General features: G+C 41.9%; 1 protein-coding gene across 1 annotated transcript; it reads left to right on the forward strand.

Annotated features, from left to right (window-relative positions):
- Positions 1–1,049: 1,049 nt before the first annotated feature.
- Positions 1,050–1,637, forward strand: LOC147991450 (uncharacterized). Its single transcript, XM_087538597.1, has 2 exons — positions 1,050–1,205; positions 1,302–1,637. Exons 1-2 carry the CDS (start codon positions 1,050–1,052, stop codon positions 1,635–1,637), a joined length of 492 nt encoding a protein of 163 aa, XP_087394723.1.
- The last annotated feature ends 20,304 nt before the right edge of the window (positions 1,638–21,941 follow it).

Here is a 21,941-nt window from a genome sequence, read left to right on the forward strand (position 1 = left end):
TGAGTTCAATGCAATGAAACAGATGAGCTGAACATATTCAAGGTTTCTAGCGGGAATCACTTCATGTCCATTCTGGTGATAATGGTTGTACTCCAGGTAAAAAAACAAATAGTATAATTCTTCGTTTCCATATATGTATTAGTTTTGGTTGTTGTTATATGTTGTTTCCTTTGTATATATGCAAGCTCTTATCATCGATTTCCTTGGCAAATTAACTTAAACAATCATGTTAAGCTGGCAGTTATGGTTGGTACTGATGGGAGCTTGTTTAGGTGCTGATGGTCCAAGAATTGTATTTGTGTGGTGGATGTAATTATGTTATGAGGTCAATATGTAACTTATTATACTACATTTATGGACCAAGCCATGAATCAGTACCAAAATTCAGCATTCGTGAGAAGAAATGTGAACTTATAATGTTTTTTTGTGAGGGAAAAGGGAATTTTATTCCAATGTACCAGGGTTACAATCAAGAGGCACAAGTTCTCAATGCAAGGACCTCTATGGATCCATACAGCGGTAGTAGTCTTTGTACTCTGTATGGCTGTAACTAGCCAACCGATCAGCAACCCTATTTTGTTCCCTTCTAAGCCTATGTTTAACAAAATCCCTAACCTCCACGAGCTCTTTTATTTCTTCAGCAAGATGTCCATATGAGTGAGCATATTCCCCGATAAAATGGATAGAGATAAATATACTCATGGTCACTATAGTTGCGATGGAAGCATGATACGGTCACTGAACTTCGGAATACACTTGATACGGTCATTGAATACGACGTGACGTGAAAATATAGTCATTGTAGCACGTACACGGTGGGTAGACGGTGGGTTTGACCAACTGTTGACCGCCACGTAGTTCGTCTTGATTCGGCCAATCTTGCATGGAGTTTTTTTGTAAAAGAGCAAAATTCCCCATCCTCAAATCCCTAACCTGCAGTTCCCCGTCAAATCCCTAACCTCACTCTGCTCCGCCTCCCTCCCGTTGCTTTTCTCCGCCTCCCCTCATCGCCGTCGTCGAGGAGGGCAGTTCCTTGCCCTCTGGTGCTCATGTCTGCCGCTAGCTCCTCCTCCTCTGCTGTTCGTCGCCGTGCACTGGCACTGCCACTGGCCCGCTGCCCGACCTGCAAGGAGAAGGTGCGCATGTATGTCTCCACAACAGAGAAGCACGATGGATGGGTGTTTTACAAGTGCCAGAAGCATGGGGTAAGTTATGCTGTTCGTTTTACATTGTTGATGTGATTTGGCTTATGTTCTGGATCCAAAGACTGAAGCACCACATTCGTCTCTGGTTCGGGATAGGTCACTTGTGATTTCTGGCGGTGGGAGTTGGAGTATGTTGAGCACCTAGTTGAGAAGCAGTATCTCGTTGGTGATGCGACGGTGGATGCTATTGGTGCGACGGAGGAACGCAGGGAGGAACTTCTGAAAGCACAAGAACTGTTCTATATGAATGGGTTTGTCAGCAATGTTAAGAAGGTTTTGAAGAAGAATGACAGTAACAATCTGATGACCGGGCAGCAAGCTGTTGCACTGATGATGCTTGGGAGAGAGCTGGTGATGCTCATGAAGATGTTGGTTGGTGTTGTGGTGGTGCTAGGTCTTGCAGCATTGGTGGTGATCATGCTGAAGAAGTGAAGATGATGATGTTCTGGTGTTGCTAGGTCTATGCTGTTAGTTATTTTGTGTCTTGTAATGGTGGTGGTGAACCTTGCTGTTAGTGTGTGTCCTGTACTCTAATGGTTGTGGTGAATCTTGGTGAACCCTGATGCAATGGTGGTGTTTGAACTCTTTTGTTTCAGCATGATGCAATGGAAAGTAGTACTTGGCATGTTTCTGTCTGTTCTATGTATGATCACTGCATGATGTTGTCAGTTGATCAGTCCTTTTAAACTGCCAATTTAAGTTAAGTGATAATGTAGATGATTGTTGATGTGTTGTTCTAATTGGCAAAGTTAAGTTTCAATGTTAAGTGCCAAAGTTAAGTGACGGTCCTTTAAAGAGCCAAAGGACTTGCATATTTCTGTCTATAATAAGCAGTACCAGTTTTCAATGCTAATGATCATCAACAGTTTCCTTGTACAATAAGCAGTACCGGTTTTGAATGTGAAGTGCCAATTTGTGATCAGCATAATACAAGAGAAAATAGCATTAAACTGCTCAATTGGAATAAATTTGGCATGAGAAGAAGACCAAACATGATCATCCACCAAAATAACTAAACATCATCATTCATGAAGAGTAGTAAATGATACGTCCATTTTGCGTCATGCTTTTATATCAATATTTATTGCATTATGGGCTGTTATTTCACATTATGTCACAATACTTATGGTTATTCTCTCTTATTTTACAAGGTTTACATAAGGAGGGAGAATGCCGGCAGCTGGAATTCTGGGCTGGAAAAGGAGCAAATATTAGAGACCTATTCTGCACAACTCCAAAAGTCCTGAAACTCCACGGAACACCTTATAATAAATAATGAAAAATCCTCGCCAAAGATGAAGACCAGGGGGCCCACACCCTTCTCACGAGGGTGGGCCCCCCCTAGGGCGCGCCCCCTGTCTCGTGGGCCCCCTGGTGGCTCTCCGATGACCATCTTCTCCTATATGAAGTCTTTCGTCGAGAAAAAAAAAGAAGCAACCTTTCGGGATGAAACTACGCCGCCACAAGGCGGAACCTTGGCGGATCCAATCTAGAGCTCCGACAGAGCTGTTCTGCCGGGGAAACTTCCCTCCCGGAGGGGGAAATCATCGCCATCGGTATCACCAATGCTCCTCTCATTGGGAGAGGGCAATCTCCATCAACATCTTCATCAGCACCATCTCATCTCAAAACCCTAGTTCATCTCTTGTATCCAATTCTTGTCTCCAAGTCCGGGATTGGTGCTAGTAGGTTGCTAGTAGTGTTAATTACTCCTTATAGTTGATGCTAGTTGGTTTAATTGGTGGAAGATCATATGTTCAGATCCTTTATGCATATTAATACCCCTCTGATTATGAACATGTTTATGCTTTGTGAGTAGTTACGTTTGTTCCTGAGGACAAGGGAGAAGTCTTGCTATTAGTAGTCATGTGAATTTGGTATTCGTTCGATATTTTGATGAGATGTATGTTGTCTAGCCTCTAGTGGTGTTATGTGAATGTCGACTACATAACACTTCACCATTATTTGGGCCTAGAGGAAGGCATTGGGAAGTAATAAGTAGATGATGGGTTGCTAGAGTGAGAGAAGCTTAAACCCTAGTTTATGCGTTGCTTCGTAAGGGGCTGATTTGGATCCATAGGTTTCATGCTATGGTTAGGTTTACCTTAATAATTTTGTTGTAGTTGCGGATGCTTGCAATAGAGGTTAATCATAAGTGGGATGCTTGTTCAAGTAAAAACAACACCCAAGCACCGGTCCACCCACATATCAAATTATCAAAGTATCGAACGCGAATCATATGAACATGATGAAAACTAGCTTGACGATATTCCCATGTGTCCTCGGGAGCGCTTTTCCTTATATAAGAGTTTGTCCAGGCTTGTGCTTTGCTACAAAAAGGATTGGGCCACCTTTCTGCACTTTATTTACTTTTGTTACTTGTTGCTCGTTACAAATTATCTCATTACAAAACTATTTGTTACCACTTATTTCAGTACTTGCAGAGAATACTTGCTGAAAACCGTTTATCATTTCCTTCTACTCCTCGTTGGCTTCGACACTCTTACTTATCGAAAGGACTACGATAGATCCCCTATACTTGTGGGTCATCAAGACTCTTTTCTGGTGCCGTTGCTGGGGAGTGAAGCGCCTTTGGTAGGTGGAATTTGGTAAGGAAAAATTTATATAGTGTGTTGAAATTTACTGTCACTTGTTATTATGGAAAGTAATCCTCTAAGGAGCTTGTTCGGGGTATCTTCACCCCGACCAGTAGAGGAAAGACTTGCTCATCAACCTACTGAACCTATTGAAAATGAAATTCCTTATGAGTATCCTTCGAGTATAATAGAAAAACTGCTAGCTAATCCTTTTACAGGAGATGGAACAAAGCATCCTGATGAACACCTAATATATGTGGATGAAGTTTGTGGATTATTTAAGCTTGCAGGTATTTCCGATGATGTTGCTAAGAACAAGGTCTTCCCTTTATCTTTGAAGGGAGACGCATTGACATGGTATAGGCTATGTGATGATATGGGATCATGGAACCGTAGAAGATTGAAATTGGAATTTCATCAAAAGTATTACCCTATGCATCTTGTTCATCGTGATCGGAATTATATATATAATTTTTGGCCTCGCGAAGGAGAAAGCATCGCTCAAGCTTGGGGGGAGGCTTAAATCAATGTTATATTCATGCCCCAATCATGAGCTCTCAAGAGAAATGATTATTCAAAAAAATTATGCTCGGCTTTTTGAAAATAATCGCACCATGCTTGATACTTCTTGTGCTGGCTCTTTTATGATGAAGACTATTGAATTCAAATGGGATTTATTGGATAGAATTAAACGCAACTCTGAAGATTGGGACCTCAACAATGGTAAGGAGTCAGGTATGACACCTAAGTTTGATTGTGTTAAATCTTTTATGGATACCGATATTTTCCGTAAGTTTAGCACTAAATATGGACTTGATTCTGAGATAGTAGCTTCTTTCTTTGAATCTTTTGCTACTTATGTTGATCTCCCTAAGGAGAAGTGGTTTAAATAGCATCCTCCCATAGAAGTAAAAGTAGTTGCACCTATTAAAGTTGAAGAAAAGACTGCCACTTATAATGATCCTATTGTTCCTACTTCTTATGTTGAGAAACCACCTTTCCCTGTTAGGATAAAGGATCATGCTAAAGCTTCAACTGTGGTTCGTAAAAGCAATATTAAAACATATACACCTCCTAAGCAAGTTAAAGTTGAACCTAATATTGCTATTGTTAAAGAGCTCTTGTCTGATAATATTGATGGGCATGTTATTCAGTTCTGTGGTGAAACTGCTAGAATTGCTAAACCTTGTGCTAAAGATAAACATAGACATGTGGTAGGCGTGCCTATTATTTCTGTTAAAATAGGAGATCATTGTTATCATGGCTTATGTGATATGGGTGCTAGTGCTAGTGTTATACCTTATGACTTTTATAAAGAAATCAAGCATGAAATTGCACCTGATGAGTTAGAAGATATTGATGTCACAATTAAACTTGCTAATAGAGATACTATTTCAGCAATGGGAATTGTTAGAGATGTTGAAGTCTTGTGCGGGAAAACTAAATATCCTGCTGATTTTCTTGTTCTTAGTTCTCCACAAGATAGCTTTTGTCACATTATATTTGGTAGACCCTTCTTGAATACAGTTAATGCTAGGATAGACTGCGAAAAGAATGTTGTTACTATTGGCTTGGATGATATGACTCATGAGTTTAATTTCTCTATATTTAGTAAACAACACCGTGAAGAAGAACCGCCTAGTAAGGATGAAATTATTGGTCTTGCTTCTATTTCCGTACCTCCTAATGATCCTTTAGAACAATATTTGCTAGACCATGAGAATGATATGTTTATGAATGAAAGAAGGGAAATAGATGAAGTATTCTTTAAACAAGAACCTATGCTAAAACACAATTTGCCTGTTGAAATCCTAGGGGGTCCTCCTCCACCTAAGGGTGATCCCGTGTTTGAGCTTAAACTGTTGCCTGATAATCTTAAATATGCTTATCTTGATGAAAAGAAGATATATCCTGTTACTATTAGTGCTAACCTTTTAGAGCATGAAGAAGAAAGATTATCGAAAACTCTGAAGAAGCACCGTGATGCTATTGGATATACTCTTGATGATCTTAAGGGCATTAGTCCCACTCTCTGCCAACATAAAATAAATTTGGAAGCAGATGCCAAACCAGTTCGTGATCCTCAACGACGTCTGAATCCTAAAATGAAAGAAGTGGTAAGAAAAGAAATACTAAAGCTTCTGGAGGCGGGTATAATTTATCCCGTTGCTGATAGTCAGTGGGTAAGTCTTGTTCATTGTGTCCCTAAGAAGGGAGGTATTACTGTTGTTCCTAATGATAAAGATGAATTGATTCCACAAAGAATTATTATCGGTTATAGGATGGTAATTGATTTCCGCAAATTAAATAAGGCTACTAAGAAAGATCATTACCCCTTACCTTTTATCGATCAAATGCTAGAAAGATTATGCAAACATACACATTACTGCTTTCTAGATGGTTATTCTGGTTTCTCTCAAATACCTGTGTCGGCTAAAGATCAATCAAAGACTACTTTTACATGCCCTTTTGGTGCTTTTGCTTATAGACGTATGCCTTTTGGTTTATGTAATGCACCTGCTACCTTTCAAAGATGCATGATGGCTATATTCTCTGACTTTTGTGAAAAGATTTGTGAGGTTTTCATGGACGACTTTTCCGTCTATGGATCTTATTTTGATGATTGCTTGAGCAATCTTGATCGAGTTTGGCAGAGATGTGAAGAAACTAATCTTGTCTTGAATTGGGAAATGTGCCACTTTATGGTTAATGAAGGTATTGTCTTGGGGCATAAAGTTTCTGAAAGAGGTATTGAAGTTGATAAAGCCAGGGTTGATGCTATTGAAAAGATGCCATGTCCCAAGGACATCAAAGGTATAAGAAGTTTCCTTGGTCATGCCGGATTTTATAGGAGGTTCATCAAGGACTTCTCAAAAATTTCTCGGCCTCTGACTAATTTATTACAAAAGGATATACAATTTGTCTTTGATGATGATTGTGTAGAAGCATTTGAAATACTTAAGAACGCATTAGTCTCTGCACCTATTGTTCAGCCACCTGATTGGAATTTACCCTTTGAAATTATGTGTGATGCTAGCGACTATGTTGTAGGTGTTGTTCTAGGGCAAAGAGTGTTAGGGAACGTAGCAATAATTGAAAATTTTCCTACGTGTCACCAAGATCAATCTATGGAGTCATCTAGCAACGAGGGAGGAGTGGATCTACATACCCTTGTAGATCGCGCGCGGAAGCGTTCAAGAGAACGGGGTTGATGGAGTCGTACTCGTCGTGATCCAAATCACCGATGATCCTAGCGCCGAACGGACGGCACCTCCGCGTTCAACACACGTACGGAGCAGCAACGTCTCCTCCTTCTTGATCTAGCAAGGGGGAAGGAGAGGTTGATGGAGATCCAACAGCACGACGGCGTGGTGGTGGAAGTAGCGGGATTCCAACAGGGCTTCGCCAAGCGCTGCGGGAGGAGGGAGATGTGTCATGGGAGGGAGAGGGAGGCGCCAGGGCTCAGGTATGGTTGCCCTCCCTCCCCCCCACTATATATAGGGCCAAGGGAGAGGGGGGGGGCACAGCCTTGGCCCTTCCTCCAAGGAAGGGTGCGGCCAAGGGAGGAGTCCCTCCTCCCCAAGGCACCTCGGAGGTGCCTTCCCCCTTTAGGACTCTTCCTTTTCCTCTTCTCTTGGCGCATGGGCCTCTTGGGGCTAGTGCCCTTGGCCCAAATAGGCCAAGGCGCACCCCCTACAGCCCATGTGCCCCCCCGGGGCAGGTGGCCCCACCCGGTGGACCCCCCGGGACCCTTCTGGTGGTCCCGGTACAATACCGGTGACCCCGAAACTTGTCCCGATGGCTGAAATAGCACTTCCTATATATAATTCTTTACCTCCGGACCATTCCGGAACTCCTCGTGACGTCCGGGATCTCATCCGGGACTCCGAACAACTTTTGGGTTACCGCATACTAATATCTCTATAACCCTAGCGTCACCGAACCTTAAGTGTGTAGACCCTACGGGTTCGGGAGACATGCAGACATGACCGAGATGACTCTCCGGTCAATAACCAACAGCGGGATCTGGATACCCATGTTGGCTCCCACATGTTCCACGATGATCTCATCGGATGAACCACGATGTCAAGGACTTAATCAATCCCGTATACAATTCCCTTTGTCTAGCGGTACGATACTTGCCCGAGATTCAATCGTCGGTATCCCGATACCTTGTTCAATCTCGTTACCGGCAAGTCTCTTTACTCGTTCGGTAACACATCATCCCGTGATCAACTCCTTGATCACATTGTGCACATTATGATGATGTCCTACCGAGTGGGCCTAGAGATACCTCTCCGTTTACACGGAGTGACAAATCCCAGTCTCGATTCGTGCCAACCCAACAGACACTTTCGGAGATACCCGTAGTGTACCTTTATAGCCACCCAGTTACGTTGTGACGTTTGGCACACCCAAAGCACTCCTACGGTATCCGTGAGTTGCACAATCTCATGGTCTAAGGAAATGATACTTGACATTAGAAAAGCTTTAGCATACGAACTACATGATCTTGTGCTAGGCTTAGGATTGGGTCTTTGTCCATCACATCATTCTCCTAATGATGTGATCCCGTTATCAATGACATCCAATGTCCATGGTCAGGAAACCGTAACCATCTATTGATCAACGAGCTAGTCAACTAGAGGCTTACTAGGGACATGGTGTTGTCTATGTGTCCACACATGTATCTGAGTTTCCTATCAATACAATTCTAGCATGGATAATAAACGATTATCATGAACAAGGAAATATAATAATAACTAATTTAATATTGCCTCTAGGGCATATTTCCAACAGTCTCCCACTTGCACTAGAGTCAATAATCCAGTTCACATCGATATGTGATTAACACTCAAGGTCACATCCCCATGTGACTAACACCCAAAGAGTTTACTAGAGTCAATAATCTAGTTCACATTACCATGTGATTAACACTCGATGAGTTCTGGGTTTGAACATGTTATGCTTGTGAGAGATGTTATAGTCAACGGGTCTGAATCTTTCAGATCCGTATGTACTTCGCAAATCTCTATGTCATCTTGTAGATGCAGCTACTACGCTATATTTGGAGCCATTTCAAATAACTGTTCTACATGGAGCTATTCTAAATTGTTGCTCCATTATACGTATCCGGTATCTCTACTCAGATCTATCCGGATAGGTGTTAAGCTTGCATCGACGTAACTCTTTACGTCGAACTCTTTATCACCTCCATAACCGAGAAACATATCCTTATTCCTCTAAGGATAATTTAGACCGCTATCTGGTGATCTACTCCTAGATTACCTTTGTACCCTCTTGCCAGATATGTGGCAAGGCACACATCAGGTGCGATACACAGCATAGCATACTGTAGAGAGCCTATGATAAAAGCATAGGGGACGACCTTCGTCCTTCCTCTTTCTTCTGCCATGGTCGAGCTTTAAGTCTTAACTTCATACCTTACAACTCAGGCAAGAACTCCTTCTTTGACTGATCCATCTTGAACACCTTCAAGATCATGTCAAGGTATGTGCTCATTTGAAAGTACCATTAAGCGTTTTGATCTATCCTTATAGATCTTGATGCTCAACGTTCAAGTAGCTTAATCCAGGCTTTCCATTGAAAAATACTTTCCAAATAACCCTATATGCTTTCCAGAAATTCTATGTCATTTCTGATCAACAATATGTCAACAACATATATTTATCAGAAATTCTATAGTGCTCCCACTCACTTCTTTGGAAATACAAGTTTCTCATAAACTTTGTATAAACCCAAAACTTTGATCATCTTATCAAAGCATACATTCCAACTCCGAGATGCTTACTCCAGTCCTTAGAAGGATTGCTGGAGCTTTGCATACTTATCAGCATCTTTCAGGATTAACAAAACCTTCCGGTTGTATCACATACAACCTTTCCTCAAGAAAATCGTCGAGGAAACAATGTTTTGACATCCTATCTGCAAGATTTCATAAATAATGCAGTAATCACTAATATAATTCCAACAGACTCTTAGCATCGCTACGAGTGAGAAAGTCTCATCGTAGTCAACTCCTTGAACTTGTCGAAAAACATCTTAACGACAAGTCGAGCTTTCTTAATGGTGATACCTACCATCATTGTCCGTCTTCCTTTAAAAAAATCCATCCGTACTCAACAGCCTTACGACCATCGAGCCGTTCCGCCAAAGTCTACACTTTGTTTTCATACATGGATCCTCTCTCGGATTTTATGGCCTCGAGCCATTTATCGGAATCCGGGCCCACCATTGCTTCTCCATAGCTCGTAGGTTCATTGTTGTCTAGCAACATGACTTCCAAGACATGATTACGTACCACTCTGAAGTAGTACGCATCCTTGTCATCCCACGAGGTTTGTTAGTGACTTGATCTGAAGTTTCATGATCACTATCATAAGCTTCCACTTCAATTGGTGTAGGTTCCACAGGAACAACTTCCTGTGCCCTGCCACACACTAGTTGAAGAGACGGTTCAATAACCTCATCAAGTCTCCACCATCCTCCCACTCAATTCTTTCGAGAGAAACTTTTCCTCGAGAAAGGACCCGATTCTAGAAACAATCCCTTATTGCTTTCGGATTTGAGACAGGAGGTATACCCAACTGTTTTGGGTGTCCTATGAAGATGCATTTATCCGCTTTGGGTTTGAGCTTATCAGCCTGAAACTTTTTCACATAAGCGTCGCAACCCCAAACTTCTAAGAAATGACAGCTTAGGTTTCTCTAAACCATAGTTCATACGGTGTCATCTCATCGGAATTACGTGGTGCCCTATTTAAAGTGAATGTGGTTGTCTCTAATGCGTAACCCATAAACTATCGTGGTAATTCGATAAGAGACATCATGGTATGCATCATATCCAATAGGGTGCAGTTATGATGTTCGGACACACCATCACACTATGGTGTTCCAGGCTGTATTAGTTGTGAAACAATTTCCACAATGTCTTAATTCTGTGCCAAACTCGTAATTCAGATATTCATCTCTATGATCATATCATAGATATTTTATCCTCTTGTCACGACGATCTTTCAACTTCACCCTGAAATTACTTGAACCTTTCAATAATTCAGACTCTTGATTCATCAAGTAAATATACTCAACATCTACTCAAATCATCTGTGAAGTAAGAACATAACGATATCCACTACATGCCTCAGCACTCATTGGACTGCACACATCAAAATGTATTACTTCCAACAAGTTGCTTTCTAGTTCCATTTTACTGAAAACGAGGCTTTCAGTCATCTTGCCCATGTGGTATGATTTGCATGTCTCAAGTGATTCAAAATCAAGTGAGTCCAAACGATCCATCTGCATGGAGTTTCTTCATGCATATACACCAATAGACATGGTTCGCATGTCTCAAACCTTTCAAAAACGAGTGAGCCCAAAGATCCATCAACATGGAGCTTCTTCATGCGTTTTATACCGATATGACTTACGTGGCAGTGCCACAAGTAGGTGGTACTATCATTACTATCTTTTGGCATGAACATGTGTATCACTACGATCGAGATTCAATAAACCATTCATTTTAGGTGTAAGACCATTGAAGGTATTATTCAAATAAACAGAGTAACCATTATTCTCCTTAAATGAATAACCGTCTCACGATAGACATAATCCAATCATGTCTATGCTCAACGCAAACACCAACCTCGATGGTAGAGGGAGCGTGCGATGCTTGATCATATCAACATTGGAAACACTTCCAACACATATCGTCAGCTCACCTTTAGCTAGTCTCCGTTTATTCCGTAGCTTTTTGTTTCGAGTTAATAACACTTAGCAACCGAACCGGTATCTAATACCCTGGTGCTACTAGGAGTACTAGTAAAGTACACATCAACACAATGTATATCCAATATACTTCTATCGACCTTGCCAGCCTTCTCATCTACCAAGTATCTAGGGTAATTCTGCTCCAGTGGCTGTTCCCCTTATTACAGAAGCACTTAGTCTCGGGTTTGGGTTCAACCTTGGGTTTCTTCACTAGAGCAGCAGCTGATTTGCCGTTTCATGAAGCATCCCTTTTGCCCTTGCCCTCCTTGAAACTAGTGGTTTCACCAACCATCAACAATTGATGCTCCTTCTTGATTTCTACTTTCGCGGTGTCAAACATCGCGAATATCTCAAGGATCATCATATATGTCCCTGATATATCATAGTTCATCACGAAGCTCTAGCAGCTTGGTGGTAATGACTTCGGAGAACCATCACTATTTCATCTGGAAGATCAACTCCCACTCGATTCAAGCGATTGTTGTACTCAGACAATCTGAGCACAAGTTCAACAATTGAGCTTTTCTCCCTTAGTTTGCAGGCTAAGAAAATCGTCGGAGGTCTTATACCTCTTGACGTGGGCACGAGCCTGAAATCCCAATCTCAGCCCTCGAAACATCTCATATGTTTCGCGACGTTTCAAAACGTCTTCGGTGCCTCAACTCTAAGCCGTTTAACTGAACTATCATGTAGTTATCAAAATGTGTATGTCAGATGTTCGCAACATCCACAGACAATGTTCGAGGTTCAACACACTGAGCGGTGCATTAAGGACATAAGCCTTCTATGAAGCAATGTGGACAATCCTCAGTTTACGGACCTAGTCCGCATAATTGCTACTATCAACTTTCAACTAAATTTTCTCTAGGAACATATCTAAACAGTAGAACTGAAGCGCGAGCTACGACATAATTTGCGAAGACCTTTTGACTATGTTCAGGATAATTAAGTTCATCTTATGAACTCCCACTCACATAGACATCCCTCTAGTCATCTAAGTGATTACATGATCCGAGTCAACTAGGCCGTGTCCGATCATCACGTGAGATGGACTAGTCAACATCGGTGAACATCTTCATGTTGATCGTATCTTCTATACGACTCATGCTCGACCTTTCGGTCTCTTGTGTTCCGAGGCCATGTCTGTACACATGCTAGGCTCGTCAAGTCAACCTAAGTGTTCCGCGTGTGTAAATCTGTCTTACACCCGTTGTATGTGAACGTTAGAATCTATCACACCCGATCATCACGTGGTGCTTCGAAACAACGAACTGTCGCAATGGTGCACAGTTAGGGGGAACACTTTCTTGAAATTATTATGAGGGATCATCTTATTTACTACCGTCGTTCTAAGTAAACAAGATGCATAAACATGATAAACATCACATGCAATCAAATAGTGACATGATATGGCCAATATCATATTGCTCCTTTTGATCTCCATCTTCGGGGCTCCATGATCATCAACGTCACCGGCATGACACCATGATCTCCATCATTGTGTCTCCATGAAGTTGTCACGTCATCTATTACTTCTACTACTACAGCTAACGGTTAGCAATAAAGTAAAGTAATTACATGACGTTTATGTTGACACGCAGGTCATAAATAAATTAAGACAACTCCTATGGCTCCTGCCGGTTGTCATACTCATCGACATGCAAGTCATGATTCCTATTACAAGAACATGATCAATCTCATACATCACATATATCATTCATCACATCCTTTTGGCCATATCACATCACATAGCATACCCTGCAAAAACAAGTTAGATGTCCTCTAATTGTTGTTTGCATGTTTTACGTGGCTGCTATGGGTTTCTAGCAAGAACGTTTCTTACCTACGCAAAAACCACAACGTGATATGCGAATTGCTATTTACCCTTCATAAGGACCCTTTTCATCGAATCCGATCCGATTAAAGTGGGAGAGACAGACACCCGCTAGCCACCTTATGCAACTAGTGCATGTCAGTCGGTGGAACCAGTCTCACGTAAGAGTACGTGTAAGGTCAGTCCAGGCCGCTTCATCCCACAATGCCACCGAATCAAGATTGGACTAGTAACGGTAAGCATATTGAACAAAATCAACGCCCACAACTACTTTGTGTTCTACTCGTGCATAGAAACTACGCATAGACCTAGCTCATGATGCCACTGTTAGGGAACGTAGAAATAATTCAAAATTTTCCTACGTGTCACCAAGATCAATCTATGGAGTCATCTAGCAATGAGGGAGGAGTGGATCTACATACCCTTGTAGATCGCGCGGGGAAGCGTTCAAGAGAACGGGGTTGATGGAGTCGTACTCGTCGTGATCCAAATCACCGATGATCCTAGCGCCGAACGGACGGCACCTCCGCGTTCAACACACGTACGGAGCAGAGACGTCTCCTCCTTCTTGATCCAGCAAGGGGGAAGGAGAGGTTGATGGAGATCCAACAGCACGACGGTGTGGTGGTGGAAGTAGCGGGATTCCAACAGGGCTTCGCCAAGCGCTGCGGGAGGAGGGAGATGTGTCATGGGAGGGAGAGGGAGGCGCCAGGGCTCAGGTATGGTTGCCCTCCCTTCCCCCCACTATATATAGGGCCAAGGGAGAGGGGGGAGCAGCCTTGGCCCTTCCTCCAAGGAAGGGTGCGGCCAAGGGAGGAGTCCCTCCTCCCCAAGGCACCTCGGAGGTGCCTTCCCCCTTTAGGACTCTTCCTTTTCCTCTTCTCTTGGCACATGGGCCTCTTGGGGCTGGTGCCCTTGGCCCATATAGGCCAAGGCGCACCCCCTACAGCCAATGTGGCCCCCCGGGGCAGGTGGCCCCACCCGGTGGACCCCCCGGGACCCTTCCGGTGGTCCCGGTACAATACCGGTGACCCCGAAACTTGTCCCGATGGCCGAAATAGCACTTCCTATATATAATTCTTTACCTCCGGACCATTCCGGAACTCCTCGTGACGTCCAGGATCTCATCCGGGACTCCGAACAACTTTCGGGTTACCGCATACTAATATCTCTATAACCCTAGCGTCACCGAACCTTAAGTGTGTAGACCCTACGGGTTTGGGAGACATGCAGACATGACCGAGATGACTCTCCGGTCAATAACCAACAGCGGGATCTGGATACCCATGTTGGCTCCCACATGTTCCACGATGATCTCATCGGATGAACCACGATGTCAAGGACTTAATCAATCCCGTATACAATTCCCTTTGTCTAGCGGTACGATACTTGCCCGAGATTCGATCGTCGGTATCCCGATACCTTGTTCAATCTCGTTACCGGCAAGTCTCTTTACTCGTTCCGTAACACATCATCCCGTGATCAACTCCTTGATCACATTGTGCACATTATGATGATGTCCTACCGAGTGGGCCCAGAGATACCTCTCCGTTTACATGGAGTGACAAATCCCAGTCTCGATTCGTGCCAACCCAACAGACACTTTCGGAGATACCCGTAGTGTACCTTTATAGCCACCCAGTTACGTTGTGACGTTTGGCACACCCAAAGCACTCCTACGGTATCCGGGAGTTGCACAATCTCATGGTCTAAGGAAATGATACTTGACATTAGAAAAGCTTTAGCATACGAACTACATGATCTTGTGCTAGGCTTAGGATTGGGTCTTTGTCCATCACATCATTCTCCTAATGATGTGATCCCGTTATCAATGACATCCAATGTCCATGGTCAGGAAACCGTAACCATCTATTGATCAACGAGCTAGTCAACTAGAGGCTTACTAGGGACATGGTGTTGTCTATGTATCCACACATGTATCCGAGTTTCCTATCAATACAATTCTAGCATGGATAATAAACGATTATCATGAACAAGGAAATATAATAATAACTAATTTATTATTGCCTCTAGGGCATATTTCCAACAAAGAGTTGATAAGAAATTAAATGTTATCCATTATGCTAGTAAGACTCTACACAATGCTCAAATAAATTATGCTACTACTGAAAAAGAACTTTTAGCAGTTGTATTTGCTTGTGATAAGTTCAGACCTTATATTGTTGATTCTAAAGTAACTATCCACACTGATCATGCTGCTATTAAATATCTTATGGAGAAGAAAGATGCTAAACCTAGACTTATTAGATGGGTTCTCTTGCTACAATAATTTGATTTGCATATTTTTGATAGAAAAGGAGCTGAGAACCCCGTTGCAGACAACTTATCTAGGTTAGAGAATGTTCTTGATGACCCACTACCTATTGATGATAGCTTTCCTAATGAACAATTAAATGTCATAAGTACTTCTCGTAGTACCCCTTGGTACACTGATTATGCTAATTACATAGTTGCTAAATTTATACCACCTAGCTTCACATACCAACAAAAGAAAAAATTCTTCTATGATTTGAGACATTACTTTTGGGATGACCCACATCTTTATAAAGAAGGAGTAGATGGTGTTATTAGATGTTGTGTACCTGAGCATGAACAGGAACAGATCCTACGCAAGTGCCACTCCAAAACTTATGGAGGACACCACGCGGGAGATAGAACTACACATAAGGTATTGCAATCCGGTTTTTATTGACCTACTCTCTTCAAGGATGCTCGTAAGTTTGTCCTTTCTTGTGATGAATGTCAAAGAATTGGTAATATTAGTAGACGTCAAGAAATGCCTATGAATTATTCACTTGTTATTGAACCGTTTGATGTTTGGGGCTTTGATTATATGGGACCTTTTCCTGCCTCTAATGGATATACACATATTTTAGTTGCCGTTGATTACGTTACTAAGTGGGTAGAAGCTATTCCAACTAGTTGTGCTGATCATAACACTTCTATTAAAATGCTTAAAGAAGTTATTTTTCCGAGGTTTGGAGTCCCTAGATATTTAATGACTGATGGTGGTTCACATTTTATTCATGGTGCTTTCCGTAAAATGCTTGCTAAATATGACGTCAATCATAGAATTGCATCTCCGTATCACCCACAGTCTAGTGGTCAAGTAGAATTGAGTAATAGAGAACTCAAATTAATTTTGCAAAAGACTGTCAATAAGTCTAGAAAGAATTGGTCCAAGAAACTTGATGATGCATTATGGGCCTATAGAACTGCATATAAAAATCCTATGGGTATGTCTCCGTATAAAATGGTATATGGAAAAGCATGTCACTTACCTCTCGAACTAGAACATAAGGCATATTGGGCTATTAAAGAGCTCAACTATGATTTCAAACTTGCCGGTGAAAAGAGGTTATTTGATATTAGCTCATTTGATGAATGGAGAACCCAAGCTTATGAAAACGCCAAGTTGTTTAAAGAAAAGGTTAAAAGATGGCATGACAAAAGGATACAAAAGCGTGAGTTTAATGTAGGTGATTATGTATTGCTATACAACTCTCGTTTAAGATTTTTTGCAGGGAAACTTCTCTCTAAATGGGAAGGCCCCCATGTTATCGAGGAGGTCTATCGTTCCGGTGCCATAAAAATCAACAACTTCGAAGGCACAAATCCAAAGGTGGTAAACGGTCAAAGAATCAAACACTATATCTCAGGTAATCCCATAAATGTTGAAACCAATATCATTGAAACCGTAACCCCAGAGGAATACATAAGGGACACTTTCCAGAACGTTTCAGACTCCGAAAAGGAATAGGTATGTGGTACCGTAAGTAAACCGACTCTAAAAGAATTTTAAGGCAATATTTCTCCGTTTTGGAATATTTAGAAAAATAGAAAATTAAGTAGCAGTCCGGGAAGGACACGAGGGCCTCACGAGGGTGGAGGGCCCGCCCTACCCCCCTGGGCGCGCCCCTACCTCGTGAGCTCCTCGTGTGCCTTCCGGACTCCGTTTTCTTGCACGATACGTATTTTGGTCGGTAAAAATTCATTATATATTCTCCCGAAGGTTTTGACTCCCGTATCATGCAAAAATCTCCTGTATTTGTTTCAAGATGTTTTTCTGACACATCTAGATTATCATGACATCCCCAAGTGCTTCCAAGGACAAGTTCTTTAAGAAGGTCATCAACCCTTACCTCGCGGAGGTGCTGCGACACCCTCAAACCATTGAGATGCGTGATGGGTTGCTGCACATTCGCGATGCTGAGGGACCAAAGGGAATCGAAAGCGTGGAGACGAGGCTCGAAGCAATGGAGCAACAAGTTTTCAAGTGCCAGGGGATGGTGGAGCATGGAATCAACGCTAGCCACATGATGCTCGCGGAGTTCACTAACAACTACAAGCCGAATGCCAAGAACACCGAGGAGGCCATCTTCAAGCTATATGAGAAGATCGAGCATCTCCAAGCCCAAATCTATGACCTGCAAAACCAAAACTGTGAGTATGAATATAGATTCAAAAGAATGAGTTTGGCTGCATATTCGAGGATTCCGGAGACTCGATCATCTTTCTATGATGGTGAACCTATGCCTTGGAAGATGGATGACAAGCCCGCATCATCAACAACACCTCCACCGTCTCCTCCAACAAAGAAGAATTGAGTATCTGGGTATGGGCACTCCCCTTGGCAACCGCCAAGCTTGGGGGAGGTGCCCCGATATCGTATCACAATCACAACTCCTATCTTTACCGTTTTCCTTAGTTCGATCCTATTAGTAGTATTTTGATCTAGTAGAATAAAGTTTATGGCATGATCTAGTTGTGAGTTTTGCTTTATTATCCTTCTGTGTAATCGAGTCCGTGAGCTATATAATAAAGATTAGTGTTGAGTCAAGGGCTTGATTATTTTGCCATGATCCTAAGCGAATAAAAGAAAAGAGAAAGAAATAAAAAGAAACAAAGAGATCATATGGATCTCATGGAGAGTAATGAGCTTAGATAGAAAAAGTATGATGAATAGAAGTTGTTGAGAGTTGACAAGCATAGTTTTGGTCATCGTTGCAATTAATAGGAAGTAATAAAGAAAGAGAGGTCTTCACATATAGATATACTATCTTGGACATCTTTTATGATTGTGAGCACTCATTAAAATATGACATGCTAAAGAGTTGACATTGGACAAGAAAGACAACGTAATGGGTTATGTTTTCCTACATCTGAGATAAATTATATTGTCTTGGATCTTCCAACATGTTGAGCTTGCCTTTCCCCCTCATGCTAGCCAAATTCATTGCACCAAGTAGAGATACTACTTGTGCTTCCAAATACCCTTAAACCAGTTTTGCCATGAGCGTCCACCATATCTACATATGGATTGAATAAGATCCTTCAAGTAAGTTGTCATCGGTGCAAAGCAATAAAAATTTCTCTCTAAATATGTATGATTGATTGGTGTGGGAGAAATAAGCTTTATACGATCTTGTGATGTGGAAGTAATAAAAGCGACGGACTGCATAATAAAGGTTCATATCACAAGGGGAAATATAAAGTGATGTTCTTTCGCATTAAGATTTTGTGCATCCAACCACAAAAGCGCATGGCAACCTCTGCTTCCCTCTGCGAAGGGCCTATCTCTTATCATTATCTTCTACCTTATGCAAGAGTCATGGTGATTTTCACCCTTCCTTTTTACACTTTATCCTTTGGCAAGCGCAGTATGTTGGGAAGATCCTGGTATATATATGGCTAATTGGATGTGAGTTTTCATGAACCATTACTGTTGACATTACCCTTGAGGTAAAACGTTGGGAGGCAAGACTATAAGCCCCTATCTTTCTCTGTGTCCTATTAAAACTCCACACCCATAAGTATTGCTTGAGTGTCAGCAATTGTGAAAGATTATATGATAGTTGAGTATGTGGACTTGCTGAAAAGCTCTTATACATTGACTCTTTCCTATATTATGATAAATTGCAATTGCTTCAATGACCGAGATTGTAGTTTGTTAGTTTTCAATGAAGTTTACGATTCATACTTGATATTGTGATTGAATTATTACTCTAGCATTAGGGATCATATGACAAAAATTATATAAGTTGTTGTTATAAGAATGATCATGATGCCCTCATGTCCGTATTTTATTTTTATCGACACCTTCATCTCTAAACATGTGGACAGATTTTTCGATTTCGGCTTTTCGCTTGAGGACAAGCGAGGTATAAGCTTGGGGGAGTTGATACGTCCATTTTGCATCATGATTTTATATCAATATTTATTGCATTATGGGCTGTTATTTCACATTATGTCACAATACTTATGGCTATTCTCTCTTATTTTACAAGGTTTACATAAGGAGGGAGAATGCCGGCAGCTGGAATTCTGGGCTGGAAAAGGAGCAAATATTAGAGACCTATTCTGCACAACTCCAAAAGTCCATAAACTCCACGGAACACCTTCTCATAGATAATGAAAAATCCTCGCCAAAGATGAAGACCAGGGGGCCACACCCTTCTCACGAGGGTGGGGGCGCCCCCCTAGGGCGCGCCCCCTGCCTCGTGGGCCCCCTGGTGGCTCTCCAATGACCATCTTCTCCTATATGAAGTATTTCATCGAGAAAAAAATAAGAAGCAACCTTTCGGGACGAAACTATGCCGCCACGAGGCGGAACCTTGGCGGATCCAATCTAGAGCTCCGGGAGAGCTATTCTGCCGGGGAAACTTCCCTCCCGGAGGGGGAAATCATCGCCATCGTCATCACCAACGCTCCTCTCATCGGGAGAGGGCAATCTCTCAACATCTTCATCAGCACCATCTCATCTCAAAACCCTAGTTCATCTCTTGTATCCATTTCTTGTCTCCAATTCCAGGATTGGTGCTAGTAGGTTGCTAGTAGTGTTAATTACTCCTTGTAGTTGATGCTAGTTGGTTTAATTGGTGGAAGATCATATGTTCAGATCCTTTATGCATATTAATACCCCTCTGATTATGAACATGTTTATGCTTTGTGAGTAGTTACGTTTGTTCTTGAGGACAAGGGAGAAGTCTTGCTATTAGTAGTCATGTGAATTTGGTATTCGTTTGATATTTTGATGAGATGTATGTTGTCTAGCCTCTAGTGGTGTTATGTGAACGTAGACTACATAACACTTCACCATTATTTGGGCCTAGAGGAAGGCATTGGGAAGTAATAAGTAGATGATGGGTTGCTAGAGTGACAGAAGCTTAAACCCTAGTTTATGCGTTGCTTCATAAGGGGCTGATTGGATCCATTGTTTCATGCTATGGTTAGGTTTACCTTAATACTTTTGTTGTAGTTGTGGATGCTTGCAATAGAGGTTAATCATAAGTGGGATGCTTGTTCAAGTAAGAACAGCACCCAAGCATCGGTCCACCCACATATCAAATTATCACAGTACTGAACGTGAATCATATGAACGTGATGAAAACTAGCTTGATGATATTCCCATGTGTCCTCGGGAGCGCTTTTCCTTATATAAGAGTTTGTCCAGGCTTGTCCTTTGCTACAAAAAGGATTGGGCCACCTTGCTGCACTTTATTTACTTTTGTTACTTGTTGCTCGTTACAAATTATCTCATTACAAAACTATCTGTTACCACTTATTTCAGTACTTTCAGAGAATACCTTGCTGAAAACCGTTTATCATTTCCTTCTGCTCCTCGTTAAGTTCGACACTCTTACTTATCGAAAGGACTATGATAGATCCCCTATACTTATGGGTCATTAGTAAACATCATCATCCACCAAAATTAGTACACAAGTACCATACATGCTCATTTGAACAGCTCCTACATGATCATAAACAGGCAGATCTTTGAAACTACCTAAAGACATCAAACATTGATGATCTTGCTGATTTGTTGGGATAATCAGCTTCATTGGCAAGCCAGCTTGGCTTTCTTTTTGTAGCAGGCCTCTTCTCCAGCTGTTTCTTAGCAGCAGCAAGCTTCTTCTCCTCTTCTTTCTTAGCAGCAGCCAACTTCTTCTCTTCTTCTTTCCTAGCAGCAACTTGTTTCTTCTCTTCTTCTTTTCTAGCAGCAGCTTGTTTCTTCTCTTCTTCTCTCTGTGCAGAAGCTTTTCTCTTCTCCTCTTCTTTCTTTGCAGCAGCTGCTTCCCTGCCTGCTATCTTTTGTGCCTCCTTCTTGTCAGCAGCAACTCTTCTCTTAGCTTCTTGCTTTGCCTCTTTCTCTGCAGATATAGTCTTCATTGTTTCTGCTATAATTTGTCTGGTCTCAGCTTGAGCTTGTTTATCTCCACTTATTCTTTTCTTTTTGCACTCCTCTCCAGTGCAGCCAATCTTCTTCTCTCAGCTAGTTCTGCTTTCTTCTGTGCTACCTCATGTTTCTTCCTTGCTATGTCTTGAGCTTTTTTCAATTCTTCTTCCCTCCTAGAAGCAAGGATGGCTTGCTTCCTCTCCTCTAGCTCCCTATCTTTCTAATTTTTCATTGCCTCCAGCTTCTATGCCAACTCACCTGACCTAATGGTGCTTGAGCTAGCTTGACTACCTTGACTAGCATTAGTCTAGTTGAGCA

Source organism: Triticum urartu, chromosome 1A, assembly GCF_056163025.1.
Source record: "Triticum urartu cultivar PI428250 chromosome 1A, HENAU_Tu73, whole genome shotgun sequence".
Classification (NCBI taxonomy): Eukaryota; Viridiplantae; Streptophyta; class Magnoliopsida; order Poales; family Poaceae; genus Triticum; species Triticum urartu.

Excerpts from the sequence above, each read along its gene's own strand:
- LOC147991450 (XM_087538597.1), top strand. The coding sequence starts at position 1,050 with ATGTCTGCCGCTAGCTCCTCCTCCTCTGCTGTTCGTCGCCGTGCACTG. Across the intron at positions 1,206-1,301 it reads ACAAGTGCCAGAAGCATGGG|GTCACTTGTGATTTCTGGCG; the intron begins GTAAGTTATGCT and ends GGTTCGGGATAG.